The following is a 24,174-nucleotide window of genomic DNA, read 5'->3' on the forward strand; positions in this document are numbered from 1 at the left end:
CGTTAATTACATAGATATGGAGAATCAACGTGGATATAGATTCTTAAGTAAATGGGGCAAAATGAAGGCATTGTTCTGAGCTATTGATTGGGATGGGGGCTGGGTCTTTAAGGAGAGAGGAGGGGGGCTCTCATGATAAGGACAGAGTGACTCATAATGAAGACCAGGCACTCTATTATTACATGTCTGTCCTGCCATAGAAGGTAGATGTCTCCAGTAGAAAGGTGGTTATTTCTGGTAAAAATCCTAATTCTAGGTAGTACCCCCCAATTTTCACTCTTCTATGTAGTTAAAGGTGACAGGTTTCTTGGCAATCTGAAGGACTTTATTGACACATCTTGGAAAAACCTATTCTGGACATCTCTGGAGTCTTGTCCTTCACACAATACAAAATAAATTGAAGAAAAAAGATGAAATGGCATCCAGGAAACATTGGCAGATGATTGAGACCAGAGAAAGGAGGAGGAAACCTTTCTAAAAAATTAAATAACATGGGGCCTCCCCGGTGGCGCAGCAGTTGAGTGCTGGGTTGCAAAGCTGCCCGCAGCCTTTGCAGCGCCAGTTCGATCCCTGGCCACTGGGCGAGGGTCCCACATGGCGTGCAGACCTCTCCTGCCACCCGCTGCTTCCCTCATCAGTGTACTTCATCAGTCTGCCTGTTCTGCTCTCTGCTCTGGCTCTGGTGAATTCTCTCACCCTCCCGCACTTCTGACTGTACCCAGTGCTTGTATAAATAAATAAATAAATCTTTAAAAAAAATTAAATAACATGAAAAATTCACTCTCAAAGTTTTGACACTATTGGATAATAGTTTATTTACTATATAGCCATCATATACTACTTCGTTCTTTGGAGGCATACTTTGTATACAATCATAATGTAAAAGCTGATTATTGACTTTAATGGCTAGAACCAACCTATAGAGAAATTATGAGAGAATAGTTGTTTTACAAAATAGAATGAAATTATGACTTTTGGCATCGTATGTCAATTTCATCAGCTAACACACTTGGGAGTGCGGAGGAAAGAAGGATAAAATGAAAGATGCTAATTTCCTTATCTTTCATATGTACCAGGGTACATATGAGTATTTTAAATGTAGAATGACTAACTTTAGATTTTAAGAACTATCTTTTTTTTTTTTTAAATTCTGGACACTTCTCTGCAGTTATGTCTTTCTATTTTGTGTCTCCTTAGTCTCACAATACTCTCATATTACAATGAATATTCAATTATGTTTAAACTTATCTATTTTGTTACTCCATATCTCTTCATTTTTTAATATTTTTTCTTCCCTGTCTCTTTGTGATATAATCTGAGTGATTGCCACAGATTTATCTTCCAGTTTCATCACTCTCTCAACTGAGTTTTCTTTATTTCACTGACTATATTTTTAGATTTTGGAGGCTTTTGTAAAGCAGCATAATCTTTTACAACATACTTATACTGAAGTTATTTCTTCGAATTTTTATTACTCTTTATCATATTAATTTTCCCCTTTACAATTGCTTTGTTCTTTGTAGTTATAGAATTAGGTCCTGGACCCATTTCCAATGTGAGTGTGTTCTGGTCAATTGACTATAAAATCAGAGTTTCCTATAATCTTGGCTTTGATTAATTTAGTAGAACTATTTGCTAGAAATCAGGAAACCCGTTTGCTCACTAGACCACTGATTTATTACAAAATATGTAGCTCAGCAACAAGCAGGTGGAAGAGCATAGGGTACGGTATTGGAGAAAGGCACAGAGCTTACGTGCCCTCTCCAGATAGACGTCTCCAGTGTTCATCAGCCAGGAAGCTCTCTGAAGTCCCTCTTTTGGGCTTTCATAGGGACCTCATTACAGAGGCATGATTGATTAGCTCATTGGCCACCAAAGCCAACCTCCAGCCCCTCTTCCCTCCCTGGATGTCAGGTGGGGGAGGGCTGGAAGTTCCAACTCACTAATCACTTTGTTGGTTCCTATTTCAACCAACTTCCATCCTCAGATGCTTCCCCCTCAAATCACTTTATTAACATAACATAACAAGAGACACTTTTATCACTCTTAACACTTAGGAAATTCCAAGGCTTTTGAGAGTTGTAAATTAGGAACTTTGGATAAAGGCCAAATAGAGGAGAAATCTATTTTGATCATATGAATACATATAATATATATATTATACACATACATATAGATAGATAGAATGCATGTCCTATGTCACAATATTGCAGGCAGATGTAAATCTTAATTCTCATGCATACTAACACTCATACTAATGAGTTGCCATGTGATTTACAACTTTTGTAATTTGAAATGTGAACTCAAGTGTGAGTTGCCACCCACAAATGTACTGCCAGTGTACTGGATTGTGGAAGCTTTCTCATATGCTTATTTTATATTTTTCAGGGAATTTATAAATTTCATAAGATCTGGAGCAATTTTTATCTTATCTTCTCTGCTCAGAATTTTCTTACCAGATCGGTAGCATAGATTCCAGAATCAACCTTCCAAGAGTGGTAGTTTCTCCCAATATGTTTCACCGAGAATTGGATAATTTTTTTTTTAGATTTATTTATACAAGCACTGGGGTACAGGTCAGAGGCTCGGGAGGGTGAGAGAATTCACCAGAGACAGAGCAGGGAACAGAACAGGCAGAATGACCAAAACACACTGCTGAGGGAAGCAGTGGGTGGGACAGGAGAGGTCTGCCCCACCATATGGGAATCTCCCTGGTCGGCTGGGAATTGAAAAATTTTTAACAGTAAAAATTCCAAATGAAATTGTATTAACAATATATAATGGATTTGCAACATTTTTTTTCTCATAGTGCCAGTGCACCCCTTTTCAGTTTTATGACAGAGGAAAATGAGATCTAAAATGATAAAACTCTTGTGCTGAAATCTGTTGAATTAAAGACAGAGCAAATGCTGAAAATTGGATCCCTTTTGTTGTCAAACACATCTTAATTTTTTTTTAAAGATTTATTTATTCTTATACAAGAGCTGGGGTACAGGCCAGAGGCATGGGAGGGTGAGAGGATTCACTAGAGACAGAGTGGGGAGCAGAACAGGCGGATTGACTGAAATACACTGCTGAGGGGAGCAGCGGGCGAAACAGGAGAGGTCTGCCACGCCACGTGAGTTTCTCCCTGGCTTGCTGGGAATCGAACCCGCGCTGCAGAGTCTGCGGACAGCTTCACAGCACTGCGCTCAACCTGCTGCGCCACTGGGGCAGCCCAAACACATCTTAATTTTATATATATGGTGATGCTACTAGCTCCAAGATAAATCTGTACCCTTTTGTTACTATTCTGAACTTTGGCTTAATGCTCCAAGTAGCTACAAAGTCATATCTTAAACTCCACCCTGCCCTGTGTTGCATGTTATAAAGCATTTTAGTAGTGTTAATTCTTTCATTCCCAAGTAGCAAATTAAAGTGGTAATTTTCTTCTGTTACTACCAGGAAAGACACTGAGAGATTCTGCCCTTGGCAAACTTCCTTTTTCAATAATTTACCTTTGTACCCTGCCTTTTAAGTCATGCAACTACTTATAAATACTTACAACTTCTTAAAGACTGCTGTTATAGCTTAAAATTTTTTTCTTTCCACAGTGACTAGCAAAGCACCTGCCATTTTTATATAAATATGTGCTGGCTTGGTAATTTATTAATGATTTTTTTCTCTTCCCTTTTTCCTTTTTGTACTGAGCACAGGAAACTTTATGAACATATTTATGTGAAGTTTCCAGAAGTTTAATTCCTTTTCATGTTCTTAGAGAGAACATATATAAAGTAGGTGATTCATCTTCACTCATGTAATTTAAAGGAAATTATAAACAACACATTGTTTTATGCTCTGTTTGCAGAACAGTGTGTTCTGAACATCTATACAAAGTGGAAGAGCCTTAAACTGAAGGTACAGTATATTGTTTACACTGAAGGAGCACGTGTGTGGACAAGAAAGCGCTGACAACTCAAATGGATCCCATGGAACTGAGAAATGTCAACATCCAGCTTGACGATGAGAGTGTCAGTGGAGAAAGTGTTCAAGACAGCTACAGCAGGATGGGGAATTCAGAAAAGGCAGCAATGAGAAGGTAAGGTATTAAAATGACTGGTTTCCATGCAAAACCGAGGTTTATGCATGTGGGAAACAAGATTTTTTTTTCAGGAAGAATTGGACCCTTGTGAGATGAATAATGCCATGCTGTTAACATATCAACCCCACAATCCTGAAGTATACGTCGAAGTGTCTGTCGGTCCCTTGTGCGACTAATGTAGAATTGAGGTTACAGTATTCTCATTCCCATTAATAATGCAGGATAATTTTGGTTTTGTTAACTGAGCACTGCTCTTACCTTTGGGACTACTTTTTCTCTGATTCCTCCTACCCTGTAAATGTTCCATCTCCAAAGTTCTGTAGGGATTCTTTTCTCTCTAAATATGTCCTATGAGCACACTCATTCACAGCTATCCTGGTTTCACCCATTCAACATATGCCGTCTTTTTAGCTTGTTCAACTTCTCAACTGAATTTCAGGACATTACATCCAACAGTTTACTATACACCTCTACTGAGGACTCATGTGTCTGAATGCCTCCTTCATGTAGTCAAACTTGTGACATCTAATATTGAACCCCTTTGAAGCCTTCTCCAGTAATCCCCATCGTGGTGGAAGTCTCTATGATCACTCAGCAACTCAATCCAAAGACCCTTTTTGTCAGCTTTGACTCAGCCCCTCCTCCAAACCATGCATCCAATGTTTGACTATGTCCAGTTGGTTCTACCTCATTAATGCTCCAAGCCCACCCTCTTCTTTATGTCCACTATTTCTCCATCTTACTTTAGGTCTTCAACTGTCTTTAAAACAACCCTGATTACATTTTGCTCTCCTCCCATTAATGCTTCACCTTTCTAAGAAAAATAATCTTTTACAACTGCAAATTGATGGATTCCAGCCTTGAATAAAGCCTTTCAACTGCTCTACATTCATTATAAGATAGAGCTTATACATTGCCTGACAGCTAAGATCCTTCATGATCTGTCCCTCAATGTCAGTTTTCCTGTCTGGTCTGTTGCCCTGCTCCCCTCTTATACACTCTTCTTGACCTTGTTGAACCTTTCAACCTTTCATAGCTCCCTGGGCCTTCGCTCTTTCTGCCCTGTCTGCCTGGAATGCCCTCTTTTAGTATCTCCCACACATTCACCTTTATATTGACGCCACTCATCCTTCAAGATGCAGCTCAAAGCCAAATGTAATACATAGCAGTCCCCAGATGGAAATGATAATTCCCTCCTTTGTGCACCTCTCCCTATCCAGATAATCACCCTGCTGCAATAGCTGGGTAGTCTTTTCTTAGTCCCAGTATATGTCACACATGTTGATACACAGAGGGTGAACAATAATTTTTGATAAGCAAATTAATTTATCACAATATGTTATATAATACAAATTATGCATGACTTAAAGGTATTTTTTTTTTAATCATATGTGGACCTGGAATAGAGAATAATATCCTCAAATAAGGAAGTCTCATTTCATTCACTGTTTGCAGGAGAGGTACTGTTTTTCCTCCAAGGCATCTGTGCAGTAAACGCTTAGGTTTGTTGGACTAGAAGCCATGGAAATGTAGATCCTGGCATTTTCTAGGTGTCACCAGCTAAGGTGACTTGAGGAGACACTGCATGGCTGAGCACAGAGTTTTGGATCTGCAGCAGATTTTGCTGACTTTGGAGAAGATATTTATCTTCTTTGAGCTTCTTTGGAAGAGGCTCAGATGCCTGGAATATAAGTGCTACTCAATAAATTTGTATTCTTGCTTCTGCACTTCATCAGCCTTAACGAACTGATTCAAGCCTAAGGGCTTTTCCATATGAGCCCTGCAGAGGGAGGCAGTTTGAAGGGTCCCCATCCCAAACAGCCCTTTAGAGTCACCCCATTTGTTCCTCAAAAAAGCCATAATAGAAATAGTGCAAATGGTTTTCGTGAGCTTCAGTACTCCATTGATTTTCTTTTCAATTCCTTATTCAATCATGGGTCAACATATTGCGATTTTATAATCACTTGGAAAAGATGTATTTGTTCATGTTTGGTTTGGATGTCAAGGTTTTGGAAATTTAGCACAGCACATTTATTTGGAATAAATCATATTTATTTGGAATCATACTCATGCTTCCAATACATGTTGGGTTTAATATCAAAATATTTTTGACACTGGGGACATTTCTCATGTCTTTTATACAATCTTGGCAAGTTTTATGACTCTGACTCATCTCATGCCAAAATAAGAACATGCAAATGCCACAGAAATAATTATAATTGCTACATGCTACTTGTGAAATAAAGAATCCTAGATTATCTACTACAGTAAAAAAAAAAAAAAAAGAAAGAAAGCGTGTTGGACAATCCAGAGTTCAAATCTAGGTGACATTTTTGTTTTTGTTTATGATCCTTAAGTCCATTTTAGGTTCCATTTCACCTTATTGTCTGTTTCCAACTATGAACAACATGTACCAGTTTGTACACAGCAAGCACATTAGCCACGGACTCTTAAAATGTGCACAAGAAAGGGAGGGTGGATGGCAGTGATGTAAGAAGTGAGTGTTGGAGGGCCTCATACTTCCTGTGAGAAACAGAAGAATTCCCCAACCAATATTCTGTGAGGTTATCTACGCCTTGGGTTCTGGAAAAATACATAAAACTTTGTGTTTTTGTTTCCTGGTTCTGTCTACACCTTATATTGTTCTCTATTCTCAAAAGGTAACCTTGCCATACCCTTATCTCACAAGGTTGTATTCAGGATTAGCTCCTGTTTAAAAGAGAGTTTGTATAGCTCTCCTATAATAATTCTCTTTCACTTTTTGTTTAAGGGTTTTTTTTTTATCATTAAGGATTATTTTAATAAAACACTCTCTGATTACTTTATCTTATTCTTTCATGGAACAAATGCCCTAAAATTTGCAATCTAACTAATAAGAAAACACTGTTAAGGAGCATGCATAGGTGAACATTTCATGTAATAAAAAAGAAAGGCTATATGATATTTTGCAGTGTCCAAATGCAGTGGTACCATCTGCAAGGCATGTGACGCAGTCCCTGGGCAGTTCATGGAGGGGATGTTTGGCACCCTGTGCCCACAGACCCCAGTAAGGATGTGCTCTGGAGAGGGACAGCTTAAAGTCCTACTTCCCTATCAACTTTTCTACTAATTAATTGGGCTTCTTTAATTTTTTTGTTTAGCAATCCAGGTACATTTTCAGAGTAATTAAAATGCACCCATCCACACACAGAAACAGCTAAATACGACGAGGGCTCCCTGAGCTATGTTCCTGCAAGGGATGCATGCGTGAATATATGGCGCCTGAAAAAGAGGGCAGTGACAACAATAGGACCTTTCGTGGGCTGCATGGTGCTGTGGAACATCCAGACATGGAGCTGGGGTGTGGGCGTACTCGTCAATTCTCCGAGCCATGGTTGCCAAATCCCTAGAGCAAGGGCACAAAAGTCCCTCTAGAATAAATAGGTGAGCATCAGATGAGATGAGGGTGGCAGCACCCGGGCACTTAATGACTACATGTTGAACTAATAAAATCACCTGATGATGGTGTGGTCATGGTTGAAAACATTCAGTCCCAGCTCTGCCCGATTTTCAGGACTGTCAGTGAGAACAAAAAATGAGCTCCTGCTCTCTTTCTTGAACTTATTGTAGAAAGAAGAGATGGGGCTGAATAAAAATCCCAATGAAAATAATTATTTTCCTTCTTCATAATTTCCTTCCTCCCTCCCAAGTTGTCTTTATGAATGGGGTTCTGTTGTTGGTGCAGAAGGAACATCAATGTGGAAGAGAGAAAAAGAAGCAGTAGGTGATTTGTTTTTCCTCCCCTAATTCAGGTACTGAGATCACCTGAAACAGAACGATAATTCAGGCCATTTGCTTACATGTTTTCACTTTCTTCCTTCCTTTCCTGCTTGTGTGCGCAGTCAGTTTGCCAACGGAGATGATGAGAGTCAGAAATTCCTGACCAACGGATTTTTTTCGGGGGAAAAGAAGCTCGCAGATTATGAGGATGAACACGTAAGTGGATCTCTGCCGGCAGGCGGTAAACAGGACCTGAGGTGTTGGGTCTCTGTGGGAAAACAATGTGACTGAAATTTTCCAATCCTTGATCAGCACATTCTCTGTTTATTCAGGCCCTTACTGGAATAAGGGCTTGTTTTTCCTTTTGGCCATATGGCTGCATAAATCATTTATGAAATGCATTTGTTTTGTGGAGAAATCATTCTAACCCAAATGTAATCTGCAGTCATACTTGCTTTTTTTTCTTTGTGTTCTTTGACCTGGATTTTTAATTTTTACTGAGACCCCTGCTGAAATCAGGCATTACATTACTTGGAAAATGACATGCTTTCATTTAAGTCATGGCTTTTATTCACTGTGGTTTTGTCTTACTCTTCAATTTTGGATTACAGTCTCCCCTGATAAAGATAACGTGAGGTTAAGAATAACCTAAAAATATTTGGCAAATATTTGCTTCTAAAGTGTCCCTTTGGGGGACCTCCCTGCTGTCCTAGGGATTGAGTCTCAGGCTGTCAGTGCTACATCTGCCTTATGTGCCAAATCCCCAGATTCAATGTGACTGGTAAATAAGAAGCAAATTCTAAATCAAGGACTTGGGTTTTTGGTACTTTTTCTGCCAATTCCTTTGTAGTTATTCCACCCAAATAGTTTTACAACACGCAATTGGATTCACTTCCATTGCTTCTTCCCTGAAATGGACAAAGGAGTCAAAGAAATATTTTTTTATCCCCCAAGGGAATTAATTAAATTTGAGGGATGCGTTATATATAATGTGTGTGAATTCAGAAACTGTTGTAGCCTGTTAGTCAGACTAGTTCAGGTCCCATTTTCTTAAGCCAAGTGACAAGCATGTTAACTGCTTACGTGCATCTAGAGATCACACAGCTGGGTAACTATAAAATCATGCCTGGGCCTCCCTGGTGGCCTAGGGGTTAAGTCTCAGCATTGTCACCACTATGGCCTGAGTTTGGTCCCTGGCCAGGGAGCTGACCCACATGGCGCAGCAGACCGCTCCTGTCTCACCTGCTGCTCCCCTCAGCAGTAGATTTTAGTCAGTCTGCCTGTTCTGCTCCCCACGCTGTCTCTGGGGAATCCTCTCACCCCTGCACCTCTGGCCTACACCCCAATTCTTCCACATTATAAATATAAGTAAGTAAATAAATAAATAAATAAATAAATAAATAAATAGTGTCCCTTTGTCTTCAAGCATCCTGGAGCCACCTCCTTTGGAATGTCTTCGTTCAACCTGAGCAACGCCATCATGGGCAGTGGGATTCTGGGCTTGTCCTATGCCATGGCCAACACTGGGATCATCCTTTTTGTGTAAGTGAATGTTTCTGCGTTTCAGCTGAAGTCCACGCCCACTGGTGTGCTTTCCCCTCCACAGTCTGCAGTTTGATCTTTGTGAACAGGACTAATCTGAGTAAGTACTAGCATGTTCCTCTTATTTGGAGAGAAAGCAGTAACCTGAGAAATAAATAGAGGTCTAGTCAGGCCAACCAAACATTCACAACCAAGTGGCAGAAAATATGTGCATTCAACCACCTAAATGCTGGAGCAGGTGCCCAGTGTATGGGGACGGTTTGATAGTCATTCATTATTCAGGAGATGCTGAAAATAATTTGGTAGTTAGCATGCTAAGGATCTTTCTCAGAAGCAAGTCTGACTTTCACATTCTTAGGGAAAGGGCCCATCCCAATCAGAGCCCTGACCAACTGAGTCCCAGCTCTTTCCCAGCTCCGTGTTTCTCTGGCCAGGCACAGGGAGCACACAGGCCCTCTCTCGACCCCTTCGAGGTGCATCTTCTCGCACAACCAGATCTTTGCACTTGGTCCTGGCATCCTCTCCCCTTTCTTTGTCCAATTAACTCCCCGTCGCTCAGTTCAGCCTCACCTCAGTGCTACCTTTTTCACCCTTGATGACTGGGACAGGCTACCATCTTATGCACTTTTCATAGTTTTATTTTTTTTCACATTTGTCATAGAGCATTTACTTAGCCCATTTTTCTTTTTGGGTTTGATTTCGTATTTTTTGAACTTTTATTGTTTAAATTGAATTTTTCCCCCAAATTAATTTATTTACTTTCTTACATTGTTGTTCAGTATTTGCACAGTATTTGATTTCTCCCCTCAGGTGTCGTCCCAGTAGTTCTCCCACCACCATCGCACCCATGAACCATCACCACAGTCTCCTGTGCTCTTTCCTTCCCTGTTTTGACTCTTCTCCTTACCCCTCCCCTGCTGGATACCTCAGATCTATGGTCAGCTTGCAAGCTTAGTATTTTTCTTGGCCTTTTGTTTGGTTTCTCTCTATTTTACCTATAAGTAAAATCATCTGATATTTATCTTCTTCCTTCTGACTTATTTTGCTTAGCATCATCCCTCTCAGCTCCATCCATGTTGCTACAATTGGCATGAGTTTATCCTTTTTGAGGGCTGCGTAGTATTCCATTGTATACACACACATACACACACGCACAAAATATACTCTCTCTCTCTCTCTATATATATATATATATATATATCTCAGACTTTTTGATTCATTTGTCTACTTGGGGGCATTTGGGTTGTTTCCTTATCTTGGCTATTGTAACTAGTGCAGCAATAAACAGCAGGGTGCAGGTTTCCTTTCAAAGAAGTGTTTTGTGCCCTTTGGGTACATTCCTAGGGGTGGAATAATTGGCTCATATGGTAGTTCCATTTTCAGTTCACCATAGTTTTGCTACTTAATGTTGTTGTCTGGTTTACTTGGTTGATGTCTACCTGCCTTGCTAGCCTATAATCTCCAGAGACTTGAGCCCATGATGATTTCACTCACCATGTGTCCATATCCCCAAGATCCAGCACAGAGTCTGACACGAGGAGTATTTTCAGAGTGCTGGAGCTTATTTATTCCTAAATCCATGTGTTTTAACCAGGCTTGTCATGTACTTGATCAGGAGGATGGACACAGCGATGGCTGTGATAGACAATCACAAATGTGTATATACATTACATATGACTTGGTAATCTCCAAGACATAGCTGGCAGCAGTGGAATTCTTGACAGGAATAAAGCCTAATGTTAGTCAGGCATCAACGTGTATTCAGATCTCAATTCTTAATGCAATGATAGAGAGTTAAATAACTGTCTAAGAATGCAACATCTAGACTACAAATACATGCTATTTATGTTCTGAACATCACTTGTGATTCAATAATCACATAGATATTTGAGGGCTAAGGATCAGACTATAAATATTTATATTGTGTTAGTGCTTTAATTAAACTGTTTTAGGCATAGTATTTTTTAGCCAAATGGGTTTTTATCACAACCTTACTTTTATAACTTATGCTTTAGATAAACCATCTTTCTGATTCTCTGAGTCTTAATGGCTAGGGAGGTAATCCTATGTGTATGTATATTATATACTTTTGTAATGTACACTGTCTTTAAGATAAAAAGTCTGCCTTCTCCTTTTTAATTATACATCTCACTTAAATTAATTAGGATAGATTACTCATGAATAGAAATAAGGAACAGTTTTCCCTAATCCTATAGCCATAGGCCATTTTCATGAGAGAATATTCCACTTTTAAAATCAAGGGTTTCACTTCATTTATAAATATTTAGCATATTAATTTGGCCAAAGCAATTCAATTGCTAGACATTGTAGGGTCCAAGTAGTATAGACTGACTTCAGCTATTTTCCTTAATTCACAAGTGACATAGTACTTCATTGGCTTTACTTTAGGGTTCTCTGCCAAAGCAAGCATATGTTTAGAATATAGGAAGTGCACATTATTTTTCCATATTATTATGTAACTCAAGTTACATAATTCTTTTAAAACAGGCAGGTTCATAAGGTGCATGAAAAAATATATGAATCCTTAATTAGACAGCTCTGGTAAATAAATTTTGTGAAAGATGAGAGTACAATATAGTTAGAGCAGTTATAAAATTTTTTTTTATAGAGGCATTTTTTTTAATTTATTTTATTTATTTATTTGTTTTGTTTGTTTTGTTTATACATGCACTGGGTACAGTCAGAAGCGCTGGAGGGTGAGAGAATTCACCAGAGCCAGAGTGGGGAGCAGAGCAGGCAGAAGGACCTAAGTACACTGCAGAGGGGAGCAGCGGGCGGCAGGAGAAGTCTGCGCCCCATGTGGGACCCTCCTCCGGTGGCCGGGGAGCAGCCGGGGATCGAACCGGTGCTGCAGAGGCCGCGGGCAGCTTCGCAACCCAGCACTGAACCGCTGCACCACCAGGGAGGCCCAGAGCAGTTATAAAATTTATAACTCACGGTCCAAATGTACATTTTCACATTGACATCCTCAGGAATTATGAATGAATTGGCTCAGTTGTGAGGGGAATACAAAAGAAGGGGGATTTTCCTGCCCTCACCTGCCTCTGTTCTCTATTAAACATGTGATCACCTGACTCTGTTTCACAAATTATCTTGTCATCTGATGTGCAAGTGGAACTCAGACTCCACAGATTTCCACATTTTAGATTAAAGTGTAGTCAGGTTACTGAACAGCCTTTCAATTATCAATATTGATGAAAATATAGACCACGATGATGTGCATATACCCACACACTATGTGAATAGATACAATATTTGTTAATTTTATTTTACATTTAACATCTTAAGTTAGGAACCAGATTCTTTTTTTTTTAAATAATAAATTTTATTTTTATATTCCCCCATAAAATTGCAAACCCCCCATTCTGACCCCAATCCCTCCCCTCCCACCCCCCACCCCCCAAAAAGTGTCTCTAGGAACCAGATTCTTCTACTCAGGAACACTTAAGAAATGTTAGGAACTTCAGGAATAAGTTTTGGCATATAAAATACAACAAATTCCAGTTTGGTGACATTAATAAACAATATAGAGTTCTGGAAAGAATTTCTCAGCTTCCTCAAAATTGAGGACTTTCTACACTGTTTGTAGAATTCAAACTGGTCCTACCACTATGGAAAGCAGTGTGGCGGTTCCTCAAATTACTAAAAAGTGGAGCTCCCATATGACCCAGCAATTCCACTCCTAGGAATCTACCCAAAGAACAACAACAACAAAAAAAAACATTAATTTGAAAGAATACCTGTACCCCTATGTTTATTGCAGCACTATTTACAATAGCCAAGATGTGGAAATAATCCAAATGCCCCAAAATAGATGACTGGATCAAGAAGATGGGGTCTATATACACAATGGAATACTACTCAGCAATTGAAAAAGACAAACTCATAACATTCACAGCAACATGGATGGAGCTGGAAGGGATTATGCTTAGTGAAATAAGTCAGAAGGAAAATATCAGATGGTTTCACTTATAGGAGGAATATAGGGGAACCAAATAAGGGATCAGAGGCGAAAATAATAAATAGATAAAACTAACAGGCAACTGAAATCAGAGACATTCTGCAGGGGAGGAGGAGGGAGAGGGATCAAAACAGGGGAGGGAAGTGCACAAGGGACTAGGGTGATGGTGCACGGTTGACTTGGTGGTGGGAATTTTACTGGGACTATACCTGAGAGGAGAAAGCAAACATTATACAGATATTTCTATATCTATATAGAAAAAAATGAATAATGATGTGATATATACACATTATATATACATGTATATTTAAATGAGAGGACTTTTGAAATTAGTAATTGAGAAGACTGATGTGATCATTGGTTGTAACAATTAAAATTATCATATCTTGTTACTATAGAAACTTTGTTCTACTCTCTCTTCCCTCCACAGAATCATGCTGCTGGCTGTAGCAATATTATCTCTCTATTCAGTCCACCTTCTGTTAAAGACCTCTAAGGAAGGAGGTATGCTAGCCCTTAAGTTCAAGACCTTATATTTTGATTCTCATCATAGTATTTCAGTCCTCAGTCCTATAACTATAGGATGATTTTGGGCAATTTTATATTTTATTTCCTTGGGACACCAATGTTTTTGGTTATTTCAGCAAATGTGAAGAGTGCAAGTCAGCTGGCTTAGATGCAAGCTATATAGAAAAAGATTGTAGGTAGATAATAGAAATAACAGTTTTGACTTACTGCCTGCTACTACTTTGGAGTCCATGTTAACACATTTTTGTGTTGGTTTTTAAAATTGTGTAACTTGGGTTTATAATTTCTACGTAGTGTTTATTTATATGTTTGAGAGCCCAGTGTAGAATTCTATCATAGAAATATCTTAGTCGTTAATGTAAGTTTAACAGTTCTTTTGTCTTTGATTGTAGGATCTTTAATTTATGAAAAATTAGGGGAGAAAGCATTTGGATGGCCTGGGAAAATTGGAGCTTTCACTTCTATTACACTGCAGAACATTGGAGGTAAGATGGCAGAACTTTCAATAGACCAAGAATGCTCAATAAATAATAAAGTGCTTATGGCAATTAAAAGCATTTTATTACTTTTTAAAATAGCAGTAGTGCTGTTTGTTATTGCTAGAGCGGTTGATGCTTCATATGTATGACTGAATTTATTTCATGAAACTGAAAATTCGGCATCTAAGTGGCAGAGCCAAATGCTTGGGTCCCTGAGAGAGCTTGTACAGAGTCAGTCAGTGGAGCTGGTCTCCAGTAGTTATGTTAAGGTAAAAATCTGGCTAGGCATTGGCAGCATTAGAACCCACAGATTCCTTGATTCTACAGATCCTTACATTTCCTATTGAATTATAATTTCAAGTAAAGCCTGAAAACAGGTATTTTTGGCAATGTTCCAGCTGATAAGTCTGCCCACTGGCCTCATTGTGATCATATTGTGCCTTTGACCCTCCAAAGGTATCAGCAGCACAGTTTAGGTGATCACTATTTCTAGCTCAGATTGTGGCAGTAGCCTCAGTTTTGGCTGGTCTTCCTGTTTCACATATTCCTGTCTCTAATTCACCTCCAGATTTACTTTTTCAAATTCAATTCTGTTCTTCTTTCTCCCTTTCATAAAATTTTTCCTCATTATTTTTATGATAAAATTTAAATTCTTTGGCCAGATACATAAGGGCCTTCATCATCTTTCTTCCACCTGCATTTGCAATACCTTTCCTACCAATTCTTCTTTCTATCTCTCTATCTGTCTGTCTATCTACCTACCTACTTACCGTGTCTGTCTATCTATCCAGCCAGCCAGCTGTCCATTCCCTGTGTCCTATGCCAAACCATAACAAACTGTATACAATTTCAGTTCCCATACCATGTCATCTTCAAATCCTCCCCCCACCCCGCCCCACACACCACACATTTCTCATTCTGTCATTTCTCTCTCTCCCTCTATCCCATTCCCACTCCCTCTCCTTGTATACTATCCATAGCCTCTCTAGGCTATTAAGGACACTTTCTTACGGAGTCCATTGGCCCTGTTTCTCTGTATCTGTTTTTTAAAGACATTTTCAAACTCAAGTAGAGAATAGACCTCTAGATTCTGATGCAATTTAAGTCTGTTTCTGGCACCATTTATGATCTTGGGAAAATCACTATAGTCCTCTTAGTCTAGCTGTTCCATCTATGAAAATGAGAGGACTTCACAAGGTCTTTGCCAAGGTGAAATAAGACAACATATGCTACAAACAAAATAAGGATTCAGTAAATGCTTCCTTACCAGCTCACAGATTCAATACCCGTTTGTTTGGAGTCCTCCTGATTACTTTCAAGTGGGTCTTTTTATAATTATAAGACAAATATATGCGAATTGTAAAAATCTAAAATGTTGCATAAGTTATAAAGAAATGTTTATGTAAGTCATAGAAATAACTATAGAAATAACTACTCCAGGTTTTCTTGTCAAATTTAACAAATATGTTGTTAAAATGAGGTAACTTTATAATACTGATGGCAGTTTGTTTTTTTATTTAACAATATGTCTCGAATGCAATTGCATATTCTTCTTTTTAACAACTTGAGTTTTTCATTGCACAAACTTGAGTCTTCATTGCCTCTTGTTTTTCACTGTTGCACACAAAGCTGCAACAGTAAACTTGCATAGACATATTTTGAGGAGGTAACCCTCTTCTGATAAATAAAATCCCTGGAGTTATCTAGGATTTCTGGAAGGTAGCACTTGTTTTAATAAGCTTTATTCAATGATAGCTACTCCTGTTAATGCATAGTTGGTAAGGAGATAAATGAAATCCAGCCATATCTTAATAATTTGTATTTCTTCGCATATTTTTTATATTTAGACTCTCATCTTGAGTAGAACTTGGTAGTAACACCACAATTACATCTTTCATTTTATTGATTTTGGGACACAAGCAAATAATTCTCCCAGCCCTCACTAAATAGACTGCCTTAGAGTTGGTTCAAACTTTCTGCCCTATCAAGATGTAAAGTATCAATCATTTCCCAGGAACACCTCATTGCTGTTTTAATTTGCTTATTTGCTTATTTGACAACTAAAATAACCAACATAAACATATTCATCCCTGAACCCAAGAGTCTGGGGAAAACCATTGTCTGTAGCTTCTAAACAATAACAAAATAATCAGGTGGTTTATTATTCATCAAGCCTTATACTCAAAAAGTGTGACTATAAGGAAGGGAGAGGAAATTTCATACCTCCTCCCTAAAAAGGTTCTCACTTTAGTTATTCTTTATGATTATTTTGGCATAAGTAGTTCTGTATTTAGCAACATTCCGTATTTAAAACATTTAATTTTTAATTTTCTCAGTCCTCTGAAAAATTAACATTTACCACGGATGTTTCAACATTAGCAGAATAATGTTGACATTACCCAGACAGGTCTGGATCATTCTGAATTTTTGAAGACCAAACACATTAACAGTGGTGATATCACTTAAAGTCAGCAATTAATAGCTCTAAAATTGAATGGTACTGCACTGAGCCAGTTAATCAGAAATATCTCCTATGTTTACCCTCTGTAAGATGTAGCTTTAGCCAAGGTCTTTGTAAAGATTAACTAAATAATGTTTACAGAAATCGTACTGGGTATGTAAAAATCATTTTATTTTACCAAGGGAAGAAACACTGTCCCCAAATCCGGGAACTCATGTTCTAGATGTGGTCTGTTATTTTCAGACTGTGTGATCTTGGACATGTCATTTAAGCTCTCAAAAGCTGTATATCCGCTGCAGAGGAATAAATATAATAAATATAAATATAAATATAAATAACATATTGCTATTTCAAAGGGGTTCTCAGATCATCAGATGCATAGTAATGTGCAGGGCTAACCAGTGCTGAAAATTATCACCACTATTACTTTTATTTGATGTTCAGAAAATGTTGTTAAGCTATTAATAGCTATTACTTTAAATTTCTGTTACCAGAAGGATGGAGCATATAATTAAAGCTGCAATGCAAATCTTGTCCATTTTATTTTTTAACTGCATCTTTTGGTCATGTGTCAAATGACTTGGGGAAAGTGTTGTTGCATAAATTGCTACACTTGTGACAAAGTTATATGCTGTGCTTATTTATAAGCTCAGCACTGCTCCAGATACAGGGTTTCTGGATTTCATTCCATTTCAGATTTTCAGAAGAGTAAGTGATCACATACCTGTCACTTACCTAAATGCTCAAGAAATTTCTCCTGTTTTTATAATTTCTTATTTGACCAAAAGGAGAGGGGAAAAACTTCATTGACAAAAGGGAGAGAAGCTATCATCATCTATATTCTTTGATTGATCTAGGGTGACTCCATTTTGATCAGTCACTGGCCTGAGACTCTGTGTGCCCCTCAGGACATTACAGAGAACTAGACTGGTGCCCATCTGGGAAAAGCCACAGGGAGTGACAAGTCTGTTCCACTCCACTCTGCTGCCCCTCTTCTGGTTCTTACCTCCTGGTGCTAGACCCCAGATCCAGCCATAGGTACTGACTGGCATACTCAGCACAGTGATTTATAACAGTGATGATTTATAACTAATGAGGGAAAACCTTTGAAACAACAGCTCCATTGAAAACCTCTAGATTTAACCCAAAACTAACATTGAAATTGATACAAAGGTCCATCTGCCAGAGCCAAAGGACCACACATCTATTTTTTTTAAAGAACTTGGGCACAATACAAACACTCATGAGTGACTCTTTCCATGGGGATTAATGCTCATTTTACTGAGAACGAACACCCCCGAATACCAGGAGTTCTCACAACTTACAGTGAGTCAGTGCTAAATGCTTGGCTAAACTGTCCTGTTTTCCATTTTAGCAATGTCAAGCTACCTCTTTATCATCAAGTATGAACTGCCTGAAGTAATCAGAGCATTCATGGGACTTGAAGAAAACAGTGGGTATGTCGTACGTTCTCTGTGATGTCCAATGGCTCCTTCTGCAAGGACTTTTCTAGTCCTAATGTCCCCATCTCTCTCTCTCTCTCTCCTAGAGAATGGTACCTCAATGGTAACTACCTCGTCATATTTGTGTCTGTTGGAGTCATTCTTCCACTTTCTCTTCTTAAAAATCTAGGTAAAGTCACTTTCAATTTTTATTTTCGTTTCGTATTCTAATAGGTAAGCTGATTGTAGATACCATATTCACCTTTCAGAATTTCTCTGCTAACTCCTAGGTTACCTTGGTTATACCAGTGGATTTTCTCTCACCTGCATGGTGTTTTTTGTCAGTGTGGTAAGTGACTTATGGATGTGATCCTTGGAGCTTGGTGGACATGAGAAGCTTTTAGTGCCTGAATTATTGATAGTATCTCCATTTTTGTCTGGGCACTGCACGAGCATGAAATCATTCTCATGTCACAAGCAGCTTTCTTATATTCTAATTTGGAATGAAAGAAGAGTGGCTGTTTAAAAGTAGTTAAGTTAAAATGTCAAGATAATTTCAAGTGATATGTTCTAGGCATACTCAATGTGTATTTGGACTAAAAGAACACTTCAAGCAAAAACAAGACAATAACCAGATTTAGAAAAGTCGAGGAAGAAGAGAAATGTCTCAGAAGAGCAATGAGTAGACTAGAATTAATCACAGCCACATGAATTCACCTATTCCTCTTACATGTTCTACCCATGAAGATGAGTGATATAGGGAATTAGAGAAGAAATACTCCCTCCAAACCTCCACTATCTTCCTAAAGGGGGAATTTTTGGTAATATCATGGATACCAGAATTAATACAGCATTTCCCCAGAAAGGCAATGCAAGAGGAGAGAATTTTTGATGACCCATATTATCATTAGTTTGAAGAAATAAAAAATATGAAATGTGGTGAGAAAATTATCTTTCTCATGGAAGGATATAATTCAAACTTAGGATAGATTCTTGCAAAACATGATTGTGTCAACTCTGAGGGGCAGGGCTGCCAATCATACTTCCAACACTTTGTTTGGAACAAAGGTTACAAGGAGTCTCTATGGTCCATTAGTCTAAAGGGAATCCTCAGCAGAAGCCTCTCAGCCTCACCCATGACGGCACACATACAGATTTTCATTTCACCGCTTTTCCTCCCAAACTGACTTGCTTGTTTGTTTGTCTGTTTGTTTGAATGACTGGGTCTAGGTGATTTACAAGAAATTCCAAATACCCTGCCCTCTGCCCATTCTGGATCACAATGTTGGAAATCTCACCTTCAACAATACTCTTCCAATGCACATGATGACTTTACCCAACAACTCTGAGAGTGGTGGTGTGAACTTCATGATGGATTACACCCACCAGAACCCCATGGGGCTTGACGAGAACCAGGCCACACACTCCCTCCATGACAGTGGTGTTGAATATGAAGCTCAGAGTGATGACAAGTGTCAGCCCAAGTACTTTGTATTCAACTACCGGGTAAGTGAGAGGCCCGGGCGTCCTACAAGCCCAGCAATGAGTTTTGGTTCCATAAGCCTAGGGATCCATTAACATGTGTCTTTGTTTTTCAGACGGCCTATACAATTCCAATCCTAGCATTTGCGTTTGTATGCCACCCTGAGGTCCTCCCCATCTACAGTGAACTGAAAGAGTAAGGCGGCCATCCTGTTAGCATTCTCATTTGCTTTGAAAATGGGCTTATATGTTCCAGGTGTTTTATACAGAGACCTAGTTTTATAGCTTTCTCTTCACAGAAAGGCTGTGCTTCTATCACCCATCAGCCATGTTTTTTAACCAAAAAGATGTGAGTCAGTCTTGTCATCGCACTCACAACTTTATCTCCTTCCTTCTGCAATCTGATGATCGGGTGAGGTTGTGGAGGGTGGTTCAGAGCAGAGAGAGGAGGTGCCAATTTGGACAGGCAAAGGGAACTTGGATTTGATGGAAAGCAGTGATGCCATCTGAACCAGAAATGATCACATCCATGTAGACCAAAAATTAGGCTTAGCAAGGCCATCAGTGTCATTGGTGGTCAATCCCTAACCTTTGTCCAGAAGAAACTCACCCCAGGAAGGTGCCAACATCTGATCTTCGCTGTAATCTGAGCGGTGGAGACACAGTCTAAACAACCTTGTTTCTTCTAGCTGGTATTATGTGATTCATTAATATGCTTTCCCCTTGATCTTGACATATACTTGGTGAGGATATATGGCTCTGAGCCCTTGTTCCTTGGGGATGGTATCATGTAATAATTCTCAACTTCTTTCACCCAGACATCAATAACCTCAGTCTTCATCCTCACTAAATAACAATAACTTTATCTATAAATTTATAAAGTTTACCTCATAAAATTTCTTTGAACACTTTCAGTTACTTTAGTGACTTTTATTAACTTGGAAAATCATATGTAGTTGTTATTCTAGAGGTCTGATAATTGACGTAAAGTAGCTGAACACCTAGAGAGGTTTCCAGAAAATGTCCACTTAATAATATCAGCTCTGTATTCTGAACTCCTGGAAGTAGTGCTTTGCTATTCTAGTAGTTTCCTCTCTTTAGTAAGCCCATGTTTCATGAGATATGAAAACTTTCTACATAGAAGCCAGTTTGATCTTTACATAAATCACATTCTTAAACACTCAGCAGAAAAGCTTACTTATCAACCCAGAATAGCTTGGTCTTCTTCTAGGAAAATGTTTTTTCCTAAGACTGAAAGAGTAATGTTTAAGAAAAATTTCCATATTCCAACTTCTCCACATTTCTCTAAGACAAATTTAAACAAGCTATCGTTCTGTAAGAGAATGGTGAATTTATCATAAGCAGCACAGACCTATATGCTTCCATTACTTTTTTACATTTTAATGCAAAAAGTGAGATTTTCATAAGTTAAAAACATTTTTTTTTTCAGTCGGTCCCGGAGGAAGATGCAAGCGGTATCAAATATTTCCATCACAGGGATGCTCATCATGTACCTGCTTGCTGCCCTATTTGGCTACTTGACCTTCTATGGTAGGTCACTCTCAAAGTCATCCTCCTGGGTAAACTGGCCATCAGTCTGAGTGGGCACGATCCTTTGTGTGTGTGTGTGTGTGTGTGTGTGTGTGTAGAAGAACTGGGGTGTAGGCCAGAGGTGCCAGGGGTAATAGGATTCCCCAGAGACAGCGTGGGGAGCAGAACAGGCAGACTGAAATCCACTGCTGAGGGGAGCAGCGGGTGAGACAGGAGAGGTCTGCTGCGCCATGTGGGTCAGCTCCCTGGCCAGGGACCAAACTCAGGCCATAGTGTGACAATGCTGAGACTTAACCCCTAGGCCACCAGCGAGGCCTAGGCACAATTCTTATAGTTACCCAGCTGTGTGATCTCTAGATGCACGTAAGCAGTTAACATGCTTGTCACTGGCTTAAGAAAATGGGACCTGAACTAGTCTGGCTAACAGGCTACAACAGTTTGTGAATTCACACACATTATATATAACACATCCCTCAAATTTAATTTATTTCCTCGGGGGGTAAAAAATATTTCTTGTTTGACTCCCTTGTCCATTTCAGGGAAGAAGCAATGGAGGTGAATTCAATTGCATGTTGTAAAACTATTTGGGTGGAATAACTACCAAGGAAATGACAGAAAAAATACCAAGTCCTTGATTTAGAATTTGCTTCTTAATTACTGGTCACATTGAATCTGGGGATTTGGAGCATAAGGCAGATGTCTGACTCATCCCTTCTAGTCTGTTATAGTAAGTGGTTTTCTAAGAAAAGTGAAGTGCATGACCGAATTCTGTTAAATCTGGGAATGCACTAATGGAGAAATAAAAGTGATGATGGCCACATTAAGTTATACTTGAAACATTTCTTCTATGGCATTTTTTGGGGCAATAGAAGAACTAGGGTGTAGACCAGAGGTGTGGGGGTGGAGGGCAGTGGGTGAGAGGATTCCCAGAGACAGAGTGGGGAGCAGAACAGATGGATCTACTGAAACACTGCAGAGGGGAGCAGCGAGCGAGACAGTAGAGGTCTGCTGCACCATGTAGGTTAGCTCCCTGGCTGGGGACCAAACTCAGGCTGTAGCAGTGACAGCGCTGAGACTAATACCTAAGGACCAGGGAGGTCCTTCTGTGGCATTTTAACAGGACACAAAGGAGTAGAATTATTGTTGCTTCCCATGACAAATGACCCTATAGACAAATTTCAAGGAATGAAACACTGATGACCTATTTGCATATGATGGCACTAATCACTGTTATCAGTATAAATGTATTTTTTATATAAATCTCTCACTTGCATTTTTTTCTGATTGACTTGATAAATTGATAACAAGTGGGGAAAGAAGGGGAGGCACCATTAGCTTGGATTTTACTCTGTCTAGCTAATAAATGACTGTCATCAAGGCCTCACTTCACAGGTGCTAACTCCTTGTCAGTTGAGAATTAATGAAAATCATGTCAATATCATTAAAGGTACTTTTACCTTCTTTGTCTAATTTTGAGGGAGTAATGGAAATGGCAAACTACCTCTGGTTCTACAAGTGTCTCCTTGTCATTTGTGTCTGGAGCTCTGGATGAATATGTTTTCCAGGAGGGCAGGGTCTTAATCTTAGATTGATATTCCATGGGAGAGCCTGTAAAATTCATCAATGTATGTCACTTACACCGGCTCCAATACAACACCGGCTCAAAACAAGCAAAGACTTGAAAAAGTCCCAAATTATGTCCCTTGGTGCAATGATGGGGTCATAATTGTTGAGGCTGGAAAAGTGTTAGAGGTCATGTGTCCTTGGGATTCTATGCTGGGTTTGGAGAAGCCAAGGGAAGAAGCTACCAAAATGTGAGGTTGAGAACAGCAGAGCTTGAACCTGTCCAGAGCGTCCACCAGAGAACTTCGGTTTGTCGTAGGTTTTGTGATGCTTCCGTGTAGCAGCAGTGTATGTTGAGAGAGAGATTTATCACCATGCAAATGAGCCTTAGCAAATTTACATTAACACCTGCAACTTTATAAGCTTGGGGGCCCCTTTGTTCATGTGAAGGGTCATACAGCTCATAAACCCAGAGACAGGGGTCTGGGCTGCCAAACCTGGGTTCTTTCCACTGCTCTGTGTCCCTCCATGAAATGTTGCTATCGGGCCTCCCTGGTGGCCTAGGGGTTGAGTCTCAGGGCTATCACTGCTAAGGTCTGAGTTCGATCCCCAGCCAGGGAGCTGATTCACATGGCACAGCAGAACTCTCGTCTCACCCGCGGCTCCCCTTAGCAGTGGATTTCAGTCAATGCAACTGTTTTGCTCCCACTCTGTCTCTGAGGAATCCTCTCGCCCCCTGCACATCTGTCTACACCCCAGTTCTTCTACACAATTATAAATAAATAAATCTTAAGAAAAAAGAGAGAGAAGAAATGTTTCTATAGGTGATCCATGCTGGCTCACAGCAACAGAGGACTCATTCTTTTCTTCATCTCTGCAGGGGAAGTTGAAGATGAGTTACTTCATGCTTACAGCAAAGTGTACACATTCGACACCCCTCTCCTCATGGTGCGCCTGGCGGTGCTGGTGGCTGTGACACTGACCGTGCCCATCGTCCTGTTCCCAGTAAGTATACGATGCTTTGATGGAGGGCTCCTGTTTAGCCGCAGACACTTGTGCATATGTTCTGATCCGATGGGAATTTAATTATCAGGTGGATATGCAACTGTGATGCTAAGAACGTTGTTGTTTTTATGGAGCATCTGGGAGACAACTGAAACTCATTTGCTATATAGATGTAGAAACTGTCTCTAGGAAGTTAAGTCTTTTTAAAGTGTAGGGGGAAAAATTACAACACCTACTTCTACTTATGTGTTTGTTTTCCAGTTTTGTTGATGTTGAAATATATATTTTTTAAATATTTA

General features: G+C 39.4%; 1 protein-coding gene across 1 annotated transcript in view; it reads left to right on the plus strand.

Annotated features, from left to right (window-relative positions):
* Positions 1 to 3,907: 3,907 nt before the first annotated feature.
* Positions 3,908 to 24,174, plus strand: part of SLC38A4 (solute carrier family 38 member 4) — a gene marked incomplete at its 3' end in the record, with an annotated part of 29,894 nt that continues 9,627 nt past the window's right edge. The window contains exons 1-12 of the mRNA XM_084255209.1: positions 3,908 to 4,078; positions 7,963 to 8,056; positions 9,267 to 9,382; positions 13,795 to 13,868; positions 14,285 to 14,377; positions 18,208 to 18,289; positions 18,382 to 18,464; positions 18,565 to 18,623; positions 19,505 to 19,780; positions 19,873 to 19,952; positions 21,207 to 21,307; positions 23,751 to 23,875. Of these exons, the coding sequence (XP_084111335.1) occupies positions 3,960 to 4,078; positions 7,963 to 8,056; positions 9,267 to 9,382; positions 13,795 to 13,868; positions 14,285 to 14,377; positions 18,208 to 18,289; positions 18,382 to 18,464; positions 18,565 to 18,623; positions 19,505 to 19,780; positions 19,873 to 19,952; positions 21,207 to 21,307; positions 23,751 to 23,875 (1,302 nt within the window). The 5' untranslated portion in view covers positions 3,908 to 3,959. The remainder of the gene's footprint in view (positions 4,079 to 7,962; positions 8,057 to 9,266; positions 9,383 to 13,794; positions 13,869 to 14,284; positions 14,378 to 18,207; positions 18,290 to 18,381; positions 18,465 to 18,564; positions 18,624 to 19,504; positions 19,781 to 19,872; positions 19,953 to 21,206; positions 21,308 to 23,750; positions 23,876 to 24,174) is intronic.

Source organism: Talpa europaea (assembly GCF_964194135.1).
Source record: "Talpa europaea genome assembly, chromosome: 15".
NCBI classification, from domain to species: Eukaryota; Metazoa; Chordata; class Mammalia; order Eulipotyphla; family Talpidae; genus Talpa; species Talpa europaea.